This window comes from Osmerus eperlanus, chromosome 15 (assembly GCF_963692335.1).
Source record: "Osmerus eperlanus chromosome 15, fOsmEpe2.1, whole genome shotgun sequence".
NCBI classification, from domain to species: Eukaryota; Metazoa; Chordata; class Actinopteri; order Osmeriformes; family Osmeridae; genus Osmerus; species Osmerus eperlanus.
Genome location: NC_085032.1, coordinates 12,460,453 through 12,478,476, shown reverse-complemented (window position 1 = coordinate 12,478,476; position 18,024 = coordinate 12,460,453). Strand labels below are relative to the sequence as shown.

Below are 18,024 nucleotides of genomic sequence, written 5' to 3'. Positions count from 1 at the left end.
TTTTCTGTTGGTAGGTTACTCTAATACACTGTGAAGCTATCTTAGCACAGGCTGTCGCCTAGTCTTTCGTAACCATAAATACGACGTGTTACCTTTACACCGCGTTGTAAAAAAAACCCGCGGACTGCGGTTCTGCAAAGATAGCATCCAGGGTTGTTGCGTGAGAACCCCTGAAACAAAGTGGTCCTACAGCGACACGTTGTGGAAAAATATAAAACGTTTTTAAAACAGTTCTCCAACATTTCAATTTTTCAAAACCTTTTTTTGGAAATATTTATTTTATTTTTTAAACCTTTCAACAACAAAAAAATCCCCACACGAGAAGAAGTGAAAGGAGAAGAGAGAAGAGGAAAGGGGAGAGGATAACAGAGAAGCCTAGAGCAGAGTACATGCTCTAGAGCAGAGTACAGGAGTAGAGTATAGGCTAGAGTCCTCATCAAGTACTCATAAATGATGCAAACTTTTGATGATGCAAAAAACTTTTTTTTTTAAGTACAAAAGTTATCAAACTTACATTCTCAAAGCTTCTTACTCATCCTTATAAGACTTGAGCATTTCATATATGAGTGTGTGAATGTGTTTCACATGCGTTTGTGCAAGGATTTCATATGTATTTATATGTAAGTTTTCAGTAGTATGAATGCGTGTGAACATTTCACATGTGAATGTGTTTCATATGTGTCTATGCCAGCATTTCACATATGTGGATGTGAGTTTTCAGTAGTATGGATATGTCTGAACGTTTCATATGTGAACATGTATGTGTTTTTTGTGTTATAGGGAGTCAGATGTCTGAGCGGTTAGGGAATCGGGCTAGTAATCAGAAGGTTGCCGGTTCGATTCCCCGCAAGGAAAAATGACGTTGTGTCCTTGGGCAAGGCACTTCACCCTACTTGCCCCGGGGGAATGTCCCTGTACTTACTGTAAGTCGCTCTGGATAAGAGCGTCTGCTAAATGACTAAATGTAAATGTTTCATATGTGTTTCTGTAAGGACAGTCTGAATTATTTTCTAAACGGACCCTAATATCTGCCACCAATTCTTGTCCTGATGAGGGCGCAATACTCAAACACAAAACTACCTGTGATAGACTGGGGGTGTTCAACAAAGCGTTGTCATCAAAGCTCTCAGACCTTTTGCCTTTATTTAAGCAGGGCAGTAGCTGAAGGGCATATGGTCCCCAGACAAACAATTAAAGAAACAGTTCATCAATATTAAACCAATCAATAAACACCTAATCAATATAATCTCTTGGATTCACACCTGGTGCACTATAACATTGTGTGATCGGGCAGGGACAGAGACTTCAGCTCAGTGGACTAACACTGACGTCAGGCATGAAGGAGACTTCAGTCTGGGGCTCCTCGTTCCAATGCCTGTTGGTCAGATGAGTGAGAGGGTAAGATACAGGGATGACACACACACACACACCCACACTATTTAGAGTAGCATGACTCAGGCATACTGCTCCTCCTTACCAGCTGACTAGCAGGTCTGATACCATGGGTGACCAAGCCCTGACCAGGCTATTCACTAAAACATGTATTCTGTCAAGTCTTGACTCTGTGAAGTATATCCCTGTGAGTGTCTGCTCCAAAGTGCAGTAGGTGAACAGTCCAGTCCATGGTCTCATCCAAGTAAGGCTAGCAGCATAGATTCTATTGTTAACCCCCCCAACACACACACACACACACACACACACACACACACACACTGCACACACACACACACACACACACACACACACACACACACACACACACACACACACACACACACACTACTGTGCTAATAACAGAACGCCTAACTCAGCAACTGCTGTGATTAACAGCACCCCCCCCCCCATAGGACCCCAGATTTAGTTAGACTGTTCCTATCTCTTTTCAATGGGCTTCAAACAGAACTGCTGGGATATCCAGTTTCCCACACAATGGAGTCAGGGGAGGGCGATTAGCCTCTCTATTGATGGTGCTTTGCTCTCAGTTGGTTGGCTGTCTGGCTGTCTGTGTATCTGTAAACCAGGGCAGGACTGCACTCACAATCACACCTAATATTCGATGTTCTATAAGAAACCCCACTGAACGTTTTTGGAAGCGTAGGTCTTAGATCAAAGATGTCTTCTTAGTATACATGCAGATATGCATACATATTAGTACATAACTTGACAGTACAAAACTGGACACAGGACAGGATCTCCACGCACGGCACACTTCTCTGAAGGTCTTTAGAAGGTCTTTATTACAACCACTCCAAGTACCACTCTCTGTGCCCAAAGACCCTCCAAACATTCAAATTCACAGCTTTCAAAACATACTCATCATTCAAAACAAACATTTAAGACAATCTGTGGCCACAAAAGAAACATTCTAGCAAGGGTGTATGTTTTACCATCGATAGAAGATGTAACAAGAACATTCATAGTGAGGCATTCTAGCAACGTTCTAGGATGTTGCAATCGTTCTCCTTACTCATTAATCTCCTCATCCTCGTCTTCGAAGGCCTCGTCTCCATCGCTGGCAGTGGCCTCCTGGTACTGCTGGTACTCTGACACCAGGTCGTTCATGTTGCTCTCTGCCTCCGTGAACTCCATCTCATCCATGCCCTCGCCCGTGAACCAGTGGAGGAAGGCCTTGCGGCGGAACATGGCTGAGAACTGCTCGGAGATGCGCTTGAACAGCTCCTGGATGGCCGTGCTGTTGCCGATGAAGGTGGCGGCCATCTTGAGCCCTCTGGGAGGGATGTCGCAGACCGCCACCTTCACGTTGTTGGGGATCCACTCCACGAAGTAGCTGCTGTTCTTATTCTGGATCGCCAGCATCTGCTCGTCCACCTCCTTCATGGACATGGGGCCTCGGAACACGGCGGCCACGGTCAGGTAGCGCCCGTGGCGAGGGTCGCAGGCCGCCATCATGTTCTTGGCATCAAACATCTGCTGGGTGAGCTCAGGCACGGTGAGGGAGCGGTACTGCTGGCTCCCCCTGGCGGTGAGCGGGGCGAAGCCGGGCATGAAGAAGTGCAGGCGGGGGAAGGGCACCATGTTGACGGCCAGCTTGCGGAGGTCGGCGTTGAGCTGGCCGGGGAACCTCAGAGAGGTGGTGACGCCGCTCATGGTAGCAGAGACCAGGTGGTTGAGGTCGCCGTAGGTGGGCATTGTCAGTTTGAGGGTGCGGAAGCAGATGTCGTACAGGGCCTCGTTGTCGATGCAGTAGGTCTCGTCTGTGTTCTCCACCAGCTGGTGGACAGACAGGGTGGCGTTGTAGGGCTCCACCACCGTGTCAGATACCTTGTAGGGGGGGGGGGGGTGGTATAGCAGGGTACAAGGTGGGTAGGGTAGGAGGTAAGGTAGGTTAAGTATTTTTTTGCATGGTGTAGTATACACTAGGTACCATGGAAGAGGCATGTTTCAAAACAATTTACACAAGCTACTTTGGGAAAGAGGATGGGGGTTAGTTAGTGTGCTGCTTCACAGTACAGCATACACTAGCTGTTAGTGTTCTACTGTACAGCACAGTACACACTAGCTACCTTGGGTGAGGGCATCACACTGAAGGTGTTCATGATGCGGTCGGGATACTCCTCGCGGATCTTGCTGATCAGCAGGGTGCCCATGCCCGACCCTGTGCCCCCGCCCAGGGAGTGGGTGAGCTGGAAGCCCTGGAGGCAGTCACAGTGCTCACACTCCTTCCTCACCACGTCCAGCACTGAGTCCACCAGCTCTGCCCCCTCCGTGTAGTGGCCCTTGGCCCAGTTGTTACCTGCACCTGTCTGGCCTGGGGACAGCGGAACAAACACCCGAGGCCAGAGTCATGGAAACATTATACACAGCTCCCGTCACGGGTGTCATGAATATAGAGTATATACACACACATACACAGGCTGACACCAGCACATGTGAATCATTCATCATCCAGGGATGGGGGAGGGCACTAGAGTCAGTGTGTGTGTGTATGTGTGCGCGTAAACTAATGTCAACACCTAATCCCACAGAACAGTAGTTTATCAAACAAATCCTCAGTAAGCTCTTTCTTGTAAGTCACTTTGGATAAAAGCTAAAGGAATAAATGTAAATGTAATACTGTTCGTGGTGGCTCTGGTATTTGTTACACACGCTCTGTCAAACAGTTCTCCTCCAATCCTTCTACTGTTCTTTATTCTGGACATCGTTTGTGGACCATTAGTCATGAACCTATGAGATCTCCTAACCACTGTTCAGAGTGTGTCTGTTCTGTTCCGTCTGTATGTGTGTCAGTCCAGTGTGTCTGATGCCAAGGGCCTTCATAAAACCACACATCCTTCACATAGCTAACATTCTCTCACCCCACAGCGCACTGTCCTCAGTGGGAGTCAATGTTGTGTTGTGCTCTGGATCTCACCGAAGATGAAGTTGTCTGGTCTGAAGAGCTGTCCGAAGGCCCCCGAGCGGACGCTGTCCATAGTGCCGGGTTCAAGGTCCACCAGCACAGCCCGGGGGACGTATTTATGTGCTGCACCAGCACAACAACAAACAGATACAGGACAGGAAGGTCGCTTATGTTCTCAGTGATTCTTCTTAACCCTTGTGTTATCTTCGGGTCATTCTGACCCATCAGTCATTGTGACCCACCGTTGTATTGCGACAACTTTACCGCATACAAAAACAAAGTGAAGCATTTTCTTTTAACCGGTGGGCTGTCTCAGACCCCCCACATTGCGAAGGTTAAAAGAAAATTATTTTTATTTGTTTTTGTATTGGGTAAAATTGGGTAAACACAACGATGGTTCGTTATGAACCTTTGGGTCATGTGACCCGAAGGCAGCACAAGGGTTAAAGAGTTTGACAACTGGGGGAGTCTGACATATCTTTTAGGAATGATGATTCGGTGCACACGTGCACACTTACAGGAGGCCTCGTTGTAATAGACATTGATTCTGTCCAGTTGCAGGGTCGAGTCACCAACATAGTTTCCTGCGGGGTCAATTCCGTGCTCATCGCTGATCACCTCCCAAAACTACAGCAGAAGAAGATTGGTATGACATTTCAAATTCCAGTTGTAAAATAAGTCACCCGAAATACAGTTGAAGAGCTAAAGCATTCTCCCATCGCGATCACAAAGCATATCAGCTGAGGCTGAAGAGTTTCTCAGCATGCTGGATTTGTTGGACCACTCCCAGATGGCCCCGTTATGATCTTTATTATAGGCGGTTGAGCGGCAGAAACGGAATGGTTACTTTTGTCTCATTGAAAGCTATAACTTTGAAAAAAGCTTAAAATACATTTATATTTTAACAACACGGGATTTGAGCAAGTTATTTAACAATGATGTGTAGTCCCGTACGCACAACTTTATATCCTCATAGAACAGTAACGAGCCACTACTTGCCTTGGTCCCAATCTGGTTGCCGCATTGTCCAGCTTGCATGTGAACTATTTCTCTCATTTTGCGCGTGTGACGGTTATAGCCTAATTTGAAGAGCAGAGGTCTGAGTGCGTGAGCTCCGGTCTAAAATTCACGCTTAACTGAATTACGGAGGGTGGCATTCCAAACTCTTCTCGGTGCGCGGGCCGGGCCACGCCCTGCACATTCCCGCGGATGACTCGCCAGCTGGTCAGCTGTGCGCGCATGCAACATGTGGGAAGAGCAGTCCCTTTTGTGCAAGTTTCAGTTTTCACAAGTAGCCTATACTCAAGAGAGCTAGATAAAAAGCCCAAACGCAAACATATCAAGCCAGAACACACTTTACAAAATAAACTACATTTTATTTATACATTTAACAAGATGAACATAGGCATAACCTAGTTTGTATTCAACGTCATAATAACGTTCAAGTAGCGCATTTAGCACCAGACAGTTTCAGTGGTCTCAAATGCTGCTCAATAAACAAGATAATAACAGACAAACGGGAATAAAATTATCTAGGAATAAAATCTAAAATAAATTACTTAAACCGCTACATAGCGAGATATTTATTTGCTGCGGAAAACGCACTACCCCATCTGGTGGACAGTACCAGTAATACAGGGGAAAGGACCAACGGATGAGAAAGTGGTCGGGCAGTGGGGAGAGTGGAGGAGGCAGATGAAGACGAGGAGATTATGGAGGGATGAGAAGATAATGGAGGGATGGGGAGGATAGAGCAGGGCTGACAGCACTAGTCGTCCTCTCCTAGGAGCTGCAGGATATAGGTGGAGCCCTGAAGCAGAAGCTTTCCTGACACTCTGGCCATGCAGGTCACACAGCGCAGCACACACCTGCAGAGACAGAAAGGGGGATTGATAACCGCTAGTGTGCATACGTCTCAGATAAAATGTAGAAAATGAGAGCGAGCAAGATCATTTGTAAAATCAGCAGCTGTTTATGAATCCACATTTTTTCCGTTCTGTATTCGTACTTTTCTAATTTGAAAAACACAATTTACCAAGAACGCTAAAAAAAGCCCAGATCTGTCCTCAATCCACCTCTTATCGTGGATTCATGAGTGGGTGACTTGGCCAGCGGAAACACGTCTGATTTCCCAGAAGTCCTTGCACTGCGTTCTTAGCATTTTTCGGATTGATAAATGGCCAGTGTGTGTTAGAGACTTTTCAACATCCATCCAGGCACACCAATGTACTTCCATAGACTATGGTAGCCTCACCGGAAGATATCCTTGGCCTTGGTGCACCGGATGTCGTAGGACAAAGTGTAGATTTCATACAGTGTGGCCCGGATGGTCAGGCAGCCCACAAAGTCCTTAGGGTTGAGCTTGTACAGGTCAAAGGTCAACTTGGCTATGCCACTCCTCCTAGGCTGGCGGAAGCTGGGGAGGACCTGCGGATATCACAACACACAGAAGTTCAAGGGACGAAACATCACTGCCACCTTGTCGAAAAAGGTCTTTGCAACATTGCCCAAGCATTACCGGTAAAACAGCATGAACAAAAACAGTGTGGGTGGGGGGGGGGGGGGGGGGTGGAGGAAGAGAATACACAGGATAAAAGAAAAGGAGAGGGGTAGGGGAGATGGAAAAAGAAGGGTCTCCTCGTGGAGAACAGATGAGCGAAGTCTTCTACCTTGTTCTGCGTCCACACCTCCCCCTTCTCTAGCACCATGATGTGGGTGTTGGGGGGCAGAGCCTGGAAGAAATCCTCAGCCTCTACCATGGTGCCGTCCTCCTCCAGAACCAGGGTCAGGAACTGGCACGTCAGCAGGAAGGCACAGGACACCTGCAGGGAAAAAAACTGATTGTGCTTCTCATAACAGAACCCTGGACAGATCTATGCACCCAGAAAGATTTACACAAAAAGCTGATCCACGGTCCAAGTCTCACCTTGTCCAAGAGGTCGTCCAATGAAGAGGCTACGAGTCCTCGTCTCCGCCTCCGGTTGTGGGTGCACACCTTGTAGGGGCGTGGCTGGGGAACTGGCAGGATGTGGCGGGAGATGGTGGTTTGGACCGTGGACACAGATCTGGGGGGGAGACATGACAATTGAATGAAGCACAGACCAGGATTGGAGGAGAGAAGGAACAGGTGCAGAACAAACTACTAAAATGAAAAGGTCTGATTGTTCTGCGGAACTGCAGTGGCCTCTGAACCTTTTTCCAGAGAAACAAATTCCAGCCAGACAAAAAGATAATCAAGGATTGGCTCTCTTGCCAAGTCACATGGAAGAATGAGTCAAGCAAACCAAGCTGAACACAATCAGGACGGTAATTATTTTCCATTAACATTGAAAGAACTGTTTGAATGGAACTTGTCTATTGAGGGAATAAAGATTTTTTTCTGTGGCAATCCATGGATGGATGCACCTAAAGTGAAATTACCATGTACATTTTCAAACATAAAATGAAATACACAGCTGTGAATTCAAATTTACTCAGCAATACAAAAGTTGTCTAACCCTGCTTGCAGTTAGGAATGAGCCCAAACTGCTGAAGACTGGCCTTGTTGATACTAAAACTTGACAGATGCCACGGTCGTGGTAGATCATATCATATGACTTTAAAAAATTGGGAACTGAATTTTAAAAATGCACCACACATGCTTCACCTTATTAGGGTCTCTGGGAGAAGGTTCTTCGCATACTCCACGCTGGATTGAATCGATAGCGGCGCCATTCTCCTTCTCCGGTCGTAGGCCTATCCTTAAAAAGAACGGTAGAACTAAAATAATCCGCCCCAAATGAAACGGTGCTCCGTCAATGAACTGTCGATTGGAGTTAGCCTACTTCTCCTTCCCTGTTTTATGGTGACGCACCTCTTATTAACACTATCGTAGCATGATTGGTCAATCATATACTCTATGATGAGCATGTTGAAATAGGCTACTTATCATAGATCCATGTGCATTTATTGAAAACGAATTAATTTGCTAAATTTGATTTGACAAATGATTGTGTTATGATATGACTGTCGATTTTCAAGGAGAGGTGATTGTCCCCTTCTTATACTCTTGTAATGGGGATTTCATACCTTGCATTTTATTAATTCAACACCCTTAAAATACGAAACTAAACTGTGACTTTATAAAGCCTGAACGGTGTCTCAGGCCTGGCAAGAAACTTCCACAACATAAAAAACTAAGATAAAGACTGTGTTTATAAGTAGGCTAGGCGAATTATACAATTAACTAGGTAAATTGGTACAGAAAACGTCTGTGGTTTTTGTAGCCTACAAATGGTTCACTTCTTCTAAGCATATTTACTTGTTCCACCTGTTTGACTTGTACAGGCTATATGGTGACGTGTTCGATGTCGGTGTTGTATCACCCGATGCATGACTCTCTGGATTGGCACCCCCTCGCGGGAGCGCGTGCGAATCAAAGAGTGAAGGATTTCGTCTTGATATCGCAACCAAACGAAGGTTTTACACTGAGGGCACTAGTATGAGTAAGCACAGTAAGTTTCAGGCATGTAACACTTTCCTGGTCAGGGTTAGCAGGGGGTGCATTTCATGGCAAGAAGGAATACAACAAGCCTGTCGTGAAATGCACCCCCCTCTATTGTCTGTTCTGTATATCCCAGCATCAAATGATTGTTACTGTACACTGAGGGCACTAGTATGAGTAACAACAGTACGTTTCAGGCATGTAACACTTTCCTAGTCAGGTTTAGCAGGGGGTGCATTTCATGGCAAGAAGGAATACAACAAGCCTGCCATGAAATGCACCCCCTGTATTATCTGTTCTGTATATCCCAACATCAAATGATTCTTATTGTACACTGAGGGGACTAGTATGAGTAACCACAGTAATTTTCAGGCATGTGACCCTTTCCTAGTCAGAGTTAGCAGGGGGTGCATTTCGTGGCAAGAAGGAATACAACAAGCCTGCCATGAAATGCACCCCCTGTATTATCTGTTCTGTATATCCCAGCATCAAATGATTCTTATTGTACACTGAGGGGACTAGTATGAGTAACCACAGTAATTTTCAGGCATGTGACCCTTTCCTAGTCAGAGTTAGCAGGGGGTGCATTTCATGGCAAGAAGGAATACAACAAACCTGCCATGAAATGCACCCCCTGTATTATCTGTTCTGTATATCCCAGCATCAAATGATTCTTATTGTACACGGACGGGACTAGAATGAGTAACCACAGTAAGTTTCAGGCAAGTGACACTTTCCTAGTCAGAGTTAGCAGGGGGTGCATTAAGCCTGCCATGAAATGCACCCCCTGTATTATCTGTTCTGTATATCCCAGCATCAAATGATTCTTATTGTACACTGAGGGGACTAGTATGAGTAACCACAGTAAGTTTCAGGCAAGTGACACTTTCCTAGTCAGAGTTAGCAGGGGGTGCATTAAGCCTGCCATGAAATGCACCCCCTGTATTATCTGTTCTGTATATCCCAGCATCAAATGATTCTCATTGTACACTGAGGGGACTAGTATGAGTTACCACAGTAATTTTCAGGCATGTGACCCTTTCCTAGTCAGAGTTAGCAGGGGGTGCATTTCATTGGAAGAAGGAATACAACAAGCCTGCCATGAAATGCACCCCCTGTATTATCTGTTCTGTATATCCCAGCATCAAATGATTCTTATTGTACACTGAGGGGACTAGTATGAGTAACCACAGTAATGTTCAGGAATGTGACCCTTTCCTAGTCATAGTTAGCAGGGGGTGCATTTCATGTTAAGAAGGAATACAACAAGCCTGCCATGAAATGCACCCCCTGTATTATCTGTTCTGTATATCCCAGCATCAAATGATTCTTATTGTACACGGACGGGACTAGAATGAGTAACCACAGTAAGTTTCAGGCAAGTGACACTTTCCTAGTCAGAGTTAGCAGGGGGTGCATTAAGCCTGCCATTAAATGCACCCCCTGTATTATTTGTTCTGTATATCCCAGCATCAAATGATTCTTATTGTACACTGAGGGGACTAGTATGAGTAACCACAGTAAGTTTCAGGCAAGTGACACTTTCCTAGTCATAGTTAGCAGGGGGTGCATTTCATGTTAAGAAGGAATACAACAAGTCTGCCATGAAATGCACCCCCTGTATTATCTGTTCTGTATATCCCAGCATCAAATGATTCTTATTGTACACTGAGGGGACTAGAATGAGTAACCACAGTAAGTTTCAGGCAAGTGACACTTTCCTAGTCAGAGTTAGCAGGGGGTGCATTAAGCCTGCCATGAAATGCACCCCCTGTATTATCTGTTCTGTATATCCCAGCATCAAATGATTCTTATTGTACACTGAGGGGACTAGTATGAGTAACCACAGTAATGTTCAGGAATGTGACCCTTTCCTAGTCATAGTTAGCAGGGGGTGCATTTCATGTTAAGAAGGAATACAACAAGTCTGCCATGAAATGCACCCCCTGTATTATCTGTTCTGTATATCCCAGCATCAAATGATTCTTATTGTACACTGAGGGGACTAGTATGAGTAACCACAGTAATTTTCAGGCATGTAACACTTTCCTAGTCAGGGTTAGCAGGGGGTGCATTTCATGGCAAGAAGGAATACAACAAGCCTGTTATGAAATGCCACCCCCTCTATTGTCTGTTCTGTATATCCCAGCATCAAAGGATTGTTACTGTACACTGAGGGCACTAGTATGAGTAACCACAGTAAGATTCAGGCATGTAACACTTTCCTAGTCAGTGTTAGGAGGGAGTGCATTGCACTTACATCAAATGGAAAACAAGGCCTGCCATGAAATGCTCTCCCCCTGCATACGTTTCTTCCCTTCTACTCCAGCATTATGTACATTTAATAGCATACATTTAATACCAATACATGTGTATATATAGGGTGGACAGGTCTGAAATCAGAATAGTCCATGGTAGGTGTGGGATTATTATGTTTTATTTTTCATTTATTTCATTGACTTAAACAATAAGAGTAATATTTCCAATCTTAAAAAAAGATTTGATGGTCAGAAAATTTATTTTGATGTTGATACATAGTTGATCGTTTTTAGTACTTTTGTAGGCTACAGGCATGTGAACCTTTGGTCCCTTTTCAGGACAGCTTATAGCCTATTCTGGATCAGAATGCTGTTGTTTTCGACCTGTCTGAGTAACCCACCCTACGCGCAGGCTAACTGCATTAAAATCCCATGCCTTTGAACCATACATTTACATTAGTATGAAGAGCCATGTGAAATACTTTGAACCTGCGAATGTTGGTTCGCGTTCGTTACTATACGGTTTGAATGAAGAATTTTATGTATTTTGTGTTGAAAATAGCATCTGATATTTAGACAGATAACCGACATTCTTCTCTTGAATTCTATAACAAAGAAAGTATAATGTGAGACTTCTGTCTCCCCTTCGTTTGGTTGCGATATCAAGACGAAATCCTTCACTCTTTGATTCGCGCGCGCTCCCGCGAAGGGGTGCCAATCCAGAGAGTCATGCATCGGGTGATACAACATCGGTCTGTATAAATAGGTCAGAATATAAAACACTGATATTCATAAACAGTTCTTAGTCCAATTCTGAGACACTTAGGCTAAGCCTCTTTAAACCAAGCGGGCAGTTATTCAATTCCGTGAACTTTTCCAGGACCCAGATTAAAATGGGAAAGCGACCCATGGCTGGAAAAACACCGATGCTACCAACTCCCTTCCAGTATGTCGTAGTTGGCTGAAGTCAATAAAAATATATACTTTTAAAAAGGAACCATATAGAAACCACTGTAGCCTACAGCAATACGTTATCATCAACAGAGCCTGAGACGTGCACCACAAGAACATACACGCACATCCGTGAAGGTGACAAGTGTCTTTATTCACGCAATATTAGGCCTGGTAGCTCCATTTACCTGCAATAGCTATGTGTTAGCAAGACTAAGTCGTTATTCGTGAAGCACAGAAATGTACCGCAGTCAAACTAAGATTTTAATAATTGAATAAATAACCGATCACTCCATTCTACTCCTGCACATTAAAACTATTGCATATGCTTAAACCCATTCTCTGTCGTTCAACAATGTTGGACCTAATAGTACAACAAAATATTAATATATTCGACGTCTATTTGGTGAATGTTTCTCTTCAGATAAACTATTATTTCGTATAAATATATAGACAACTTGAAATGCTTTAGCTTACAATTCTTATGACTCTACGGTACAGATTTGGGTCCGGGGTTGAATATGGATCTAATAGTTCTATGACCTCTCGATTGAGAACGTTTCCACTGTGAAATCACAAGGGTGATTAGGTTAACACAAAAAGAAAATTATTGAGCATATACTTCATTCTGTCCGTTTTTAGCCAGGATTCCCCACACCCACACATTTCACCCCTGATTGTAAAAATACACATTTTCAAGCCATGACAACGACAGGCACAAAAATAAGGCGACTGATGGAGCAGCTCATGCGGTAACTAATGTGCCCTCTGTACCGACCTAGTAGGGGGTGGGGGGGGGGAGAAAATCCAATTTGTTTACCAGTAGGTCCTCCCGCGTTTTCAATTTAAGTCACTTGTCAAACAACAGAATGTATTACTTGTAGCGTTATATTTTCACGTTTTTAAAACCAATGCAAGAAAAAAAAACAGTTGTCAGATTATGTCTTAATTTTAAGTGTTTCCCAGGACAAGTACAATCCCAGTACAAAAATCAAAATTGTTCAAAAGATCTAAATCAGTTCCTTAAGTAGCCTAAACCTTCACTTTACATTTGAAAAATATACAACATTCCTTCTCAAGTCCAAATAAATAATAGTTTGTCCATTCAAAAGTGCATCTGAATGGAGAGGGGTTTTAGGGTTGAGAGAGCAGGTGGGCTACAGTGGTAAATGCACAGCAAAAGGGTATTACACTCAAAAGTACATCTAAGCGTGTCAGATTCAAATCATTTTGTGTGTAATGCCCCTTTAAGGACATAGGTGGCTGAGCGTGGATGGGATCCAGACCACTGTCATGGAAAGCGTTTCATACCACGGCAAAGCACAGGTGAGCGGAGTTTCACCAAAGGAAGCTATTTCCCATTGAATTGAAAGCTCCACCCACCCGAACCGGCCCTGGTTGTGAAAGGAGGGCGCCCTCCAGTGAACAGCAAGTGGCAGGCATTCCCAGCATCAGGACATGATGCCAAAGACGGGGTTATGGCGGCAGATACTCGGGCCATGCTCCTCGTAGTCCTTCTTAGAATGACACACCTGGAAGAACTCCGGCTGAGAGAGAGACAGAAAGGCCAGAGGTCAGAGAGACTGGTGAGAGTGTGTTTGTGCATGCAAGTCGGAGTGTGTTTAAAATATTATACTTAAAGTACAAACGTACTAACACGTACAATATTAAAGTTATCAATAAGTATGTGAAAGTACGAAATAATTAAAATACATTTCCTATAGTTTAGAAAATAATTAATATGATGCAAATGTATTAAGATCAAATGTAACTGTGTGCATGTACAGTATGTGTATACAGTATGTGTGTGTGTACCGTGGAGGCCAGCATGGACCCTCCAAACCAGACGGCGTAGCGCTGCATGTGATGGGTCACCACCTGGACCTCCATGGGCTTGGGCTGTGACACAGGACAGAGATCAGTCAGTCTGAGCCAACACACACACAGTACTATCACTCTCTAACAAACACACACACAGAGTACAATCTCTCTCTAACAAACACACACACAGAGTACAATCTCTCTCTAACAAACACACACACAGAGTACAATCTCTCTCTAACAAACACACACACAGAGTACCATCTCTTTCAAACAAACACACAGAGTACTATCTCTCTCTAACAAACACACACACAGTACTAGCTCTAACAAACACACAGTACTATCTCTCTCTAACAAACAGAGTACTATCTCTAATTCACACACACCTTAATCCGCCCCCCGCTGAGCTCTTCACTCAGTTTGAGTCTGGCGTCCACCACCCGCTTCAGGTCTCTCTGCAGACGACGACCAAAGTCCCGGAACATGGTAGAGCCTCCGGACAGCACGATGTTCTTAAACACACACGCACACATAAGCATGCACCCACATGTGCAACATAAGAGTGCAAGTCGGTTACGAACCTACACACATACAGTATATAACATGGACATCACATATACTTACCTTGTACGATACGTGATGCTGTACTCTGTAAATAACATGTCCTTCTTTGTAAATAACATACTATCACATATATAACAAGTCCTACCTTGTACAGGGGTCTTCTGACGTCGATGGGGCAGTTCTGAATAGCCTCGTCCACCACATCAGAGATGGGCTGCATGAAGTCTGGGTTGGCAAACTACAACATACAGCACACAAGGGGTTAACTCGTTTCCGTAGTCACCTGATCAGCCACACGTATCAACCTTTCATTTTGCTACCATGATCTACAAAGCACAAGTCAATACGAAGGTCAACACAGTGGCGTTGGTCATGTGAAGGGTGGATGCGTACCTCCGGGTGGAAGAAGATCTCAGGCCCCAGGAAGCGCTCATAGCCCACATCTATCTGGAAGTCAGTTTTGCTGATGGCGTTAACGCCGTGGTACTGCTTAATCCACTTCCCGGGGTCATTGTCATACTTACTGAATTCCTTCACTATGTCTGGACAGATGTAGCAGTACCTCTCCTGGAAACACACACATAACATGCCTTATAAGGACAGTTTGTTTTGCTTATTGGCATGCACCTCTGCGTGTTCATAAGGGCCAGTGTGTTCATGTGCTGTGTGTGTGGCCTACCTTGACAGTCTTGGCGGTCTCCAGTGACTGCTCAGGAGGGATGCCCACCTCCCTGTCCCTCAGCAGCTGCTGGATGAAGTAGGTGATGTCCCGCCCCGCGATGGGGATGTGCTTTATGCAGCTACCAATCACGTAGCCCTCAGCCTGGGCCGGGGAACAAAAACAACCAATCACTTAGTCAAGGACAGGAAACACAAAACAACCAATCACACAGCCCTCAGCCTGGGCCAGGAGACAAAATCCTTACCCTAGATATAGTGTGTGTGTGTCTGAGTATGTACTAGAGTACACACACACGCGTGTGTGTGTGTGTGTGTGTGTGTGGGGGGGGGGGGATGTGTGTGTGTGTGTGTCTGAGTATGTACTAGAGTACACACACACGTGTGTGTGTGTGTGTGTGTGTGTGTGTGTGTGTGTGGGGGGGGGGGGGGGGATGTGTGTGTGTGTGTGTGTGTGTGAGTGAGTGAGTGAGTGAGTGAGAGTGTGTGTGTGTGTGTGGCCCTTACCACAGGTATGGCATGAGTGACTCCATCTCCACTGTCGATCACAACCCCTGTCAGTGTTCTCTCCCCTACCTGTCTGGACGTCCAGGAGGCTGCCAGGGCCAGCACAGCCTGGGGGGGACATCACCCATCAGTCACCCTGCTTCTTTATCTCCGTCTTTCTCCTACCCTCCGTCCATCCTGTGTGTGTGCGTGTCTGTGTGTACCTGAACAGCGATGTAGAGGCCCGGAACGTTGAATGTCTCAAACATGATCTCAGCCAGGTACTCTCTGTTCTCTGGTGTGTTCAATGGTGGTTCAGTCTGCATGAGGGAAACACAAATACACACAGAGTCAACACCAACATTCTCACTCTAACTTGAATGACGCTCACCATTAGGTAAACAGTCTTTGAGCACCCGGCAATTATTAACAACAAACACACACACACACAGGAAAACAGTGACGATGAGGACACACACACTGATCTCACCATGAGGAAGCTGTGGTCCTCAGGCTCGGCCCTGAGGTATTTGAAGATGATCTGCTCCATGAACTTCTCCATCAGGTCCCAGTCCTCCACCATGCCATGTCTAATAGGCCACTAGGATAGGACAACACATGGGACTAGAAACTAGGAACTATACAGCTATATTTTAAAAACAGAATTGAAGCTAGCTGTGAGAACAGAGGGGTTTACAAGGGCTTACACTGATTAGCTACGGCAACTGTGAACTGAGACATTTCAAGATTTCAGCTTCTGAGTTTCAGTAAGGTTTGGATGCATATGTTAGGTTGTTTATGGTTGTTTGCAGACAGACCCAGACCGCGACAGATAGACACAGATTGAGAGACAGGTAGACGGAAAAAAACGATAAGACATACATACAGAGAAACAGACAGACAGATAGACCACCTTAGTTGCATAGTTGGGCTTGTCGATGCCCTCGTCTCCGATAAAGAAGTCCAGGTCGTCCACCCCCTTCATCAGCCTCCTCTGGGCCTGGTCACCCACGCTGGCTGACTCCCGGACAGCAATGCCTAACAGAGGAACACACACGCACAGGTCACAAGAAGGTCACTCAAATACAAACACACACTTTGACTTTAACTGGAGACACAGCATACTGGTAAATTCATCACCTACATGTTACTTTTCATACAGCTGAGCTCCAGTGCAATGTACTGGACTGTACAGGGACTATAGCTAGATATAAAACAGATGTTGTTAGTTACTGTGCACTTACAAGAGGGAATGATGAACTGAGGCTCAGTGTTCCCAGCATATCCAATCTTGGTGTAGCTATGAGCATGAAAAGTAATGAACTGTCATGACCCGTCACAGCATTGAAAATATATATTTTCCACATTGTGCTGCTATCATGATTACAACTGAAATGCTTGATTAGAAAGAAATCAATAAAAAACGAAACACTAAACCAATAGTAATTAATCGACAGTAGGTTATGTGTGAACAAGGGAAACACTTTATACAGCCAGTGTTGAGCCACTGCTGAGTCAGTTTGCCTGTGGCCTAGCTTCTCTTTCATTTATCTCTTTTATTTTGCAGGTGACATAAATACTATCTGACCTATTTACTGTGTAATAGCCTAGTTAACTGCCCCCACAACAGCTCTTAATGATAATAGGCTGTCACATATCTTAAGTGGTTTATGAACTAGGATACATAAAATTTGGTATGACAAACGAGGCATTTAATAAGAACTCCAGTCACAACATAGACTATTTAATCTTAAACATTTAACTATGACAGTAACACATCTTTAACACTAACTACACAAGACGACTCCAACTGTTACAACTATTTGTCCTGGTATTGTCATGCTTGTTCTTTGTCAACATGCTTTAACTTGCAGTAAAAATGAGGACAGAATAACTTAGGCTCTAGTTTCATAGCAGCCTAGCTTTGTTTGCAAAATCCTCTTCATACGTGCCCTCAAACCTCGGATATGTCAGCTGAGTTCAACTGTTCTCATATCAACAAACTCACCCGGTCCCACAGTCTATCACGCAGGGCGGCAGCGGTGCTGCCATACTCACGATGACGATAATGTTACAACAACACCAATCTATTTACAGCAACCGTATCAGCTGGATTCTACACTACGCATTTTCATTCTAGGTCAAATGGCTGCACCGCTACACGGACTTATACCTAATACCAAAACGGTTGTGGGTACTCGATTATTCCCGTGCACCGTTATATTCTATTTCGGTTGACAGTGAAAGTACTTCCCGAGTCAAAGGGAAGATGCAAAAAATAGAAACGGTCTGGAAATGTCCCTGGTAACTACAGCCTCGCGCAGTTCGATGGGATCGGGTCCAGTCCTCCACTGTACTAAACTGAGAGTCTGATGGCTGCCGCCAGATAGCGCCTGAAACCATCAAATTGATTATATTGA

At 44.8% G+C, this 18,024-nt stretch overlaps 3 protein-coding genes across 4 annotated transcripts; all 3 read right to left on the bottom strand.

The window, feature by feature from the left end:
• Positions 1-1,124: 1,124 nt before the first annotated feature.
• tubb6 (tubulin, beta 6 class V) lies at positions 1,125-5,531 on the bottom strand. The gene is made up of 6 exons (XM_062479703.1): positions 5,360-5,531; positions 4,879-4,987; positions 4,373-4,483; positions 3,525-3,769; positions 2,468-3,282; positions 1,125-1,375 (listed from the first exon to the last, which is right to left on the bottom strand). The coding sequence occupies exons 1-6, from the start codon at positions 5,414-5,416 to the stop codon at positions 1,306-1,308; spliced, it is 1,407 nt and encodes a 468-aa protein (XP_062335687.1). The 5' UTR covers positions 5,417-5,531; the 3' UTR covers positions 1,125-1,305.
• A 180-nt stretch (positions 5,532-5,711) lies between these two features.
• On the bottom strand, positions 5,712-8,205 carry cidea (cell death inducing DFFA like effector a). 2 transcript variants are annotated; one of them, XM_062479704.1, is made up of 5 exons: positions 8,007-8,205; positions 7,287-7,425; positions 7,030-7,197; positions 6,615-6,787; positions 5,712-6,228 (listed from the first exon to the last, which is right to left on the bottom strand). In XM_062479704.1, the coding sequence occupies exons 1-5, from the start codon at positions 8,072-8,074 to the stop codon at positions 6,129-6,131; spliced, it is 648 nt and encodes a 215-aa protein (XP_062335688.1). In that variant the 5' UTR covers positions 8,075-8,205; the 3' UTR covers positions 5,712-6,128. The 2 variants fall into 2 exon arrangements, with proteins under 2 accessions (XP_062335688.1, XP_062335689.1); XM_062479705.1 differs by having other exon boundaries at positions 7,030-7,182; positions 8,007-8,201.
• A 3,980-nt stretch (positions 8,206-12,185) lies between these two features.
• On the bottom strand, positions 12,186-17,950 carry actr3b (actin related protein 3B). The gene is made up of 12 exons (XM_062479556.1): positions 17,613-17,950; positions 16,849-16,904; positions 16,518-16,642; positions 16,095-16,205; positions 15,829-15,924; positions 15,626-15,733; positions 15,120-15,263; positions 14,834-15,007; positions 14,586-14,678; positions 14,263-14,388; positions 13,868-13,951; positions 12,186-13,599 (listed from the first exon to the last, which is right to left on the bottom strand). Exons 1-12 carry the CDS (start codon positions 17,654-17,656, stop codon positions 13,504-13,506), a joined length of 1,257 nt encoding a protein of 418 aa, XP_062335540.1. The 5' UTR covers positions 17,657-17,950; the 3' UTR covers positions 12,186-13,503.
• Between the last annotated feature and the right edge of the window lie 74 nt (positions 17,951-18,024).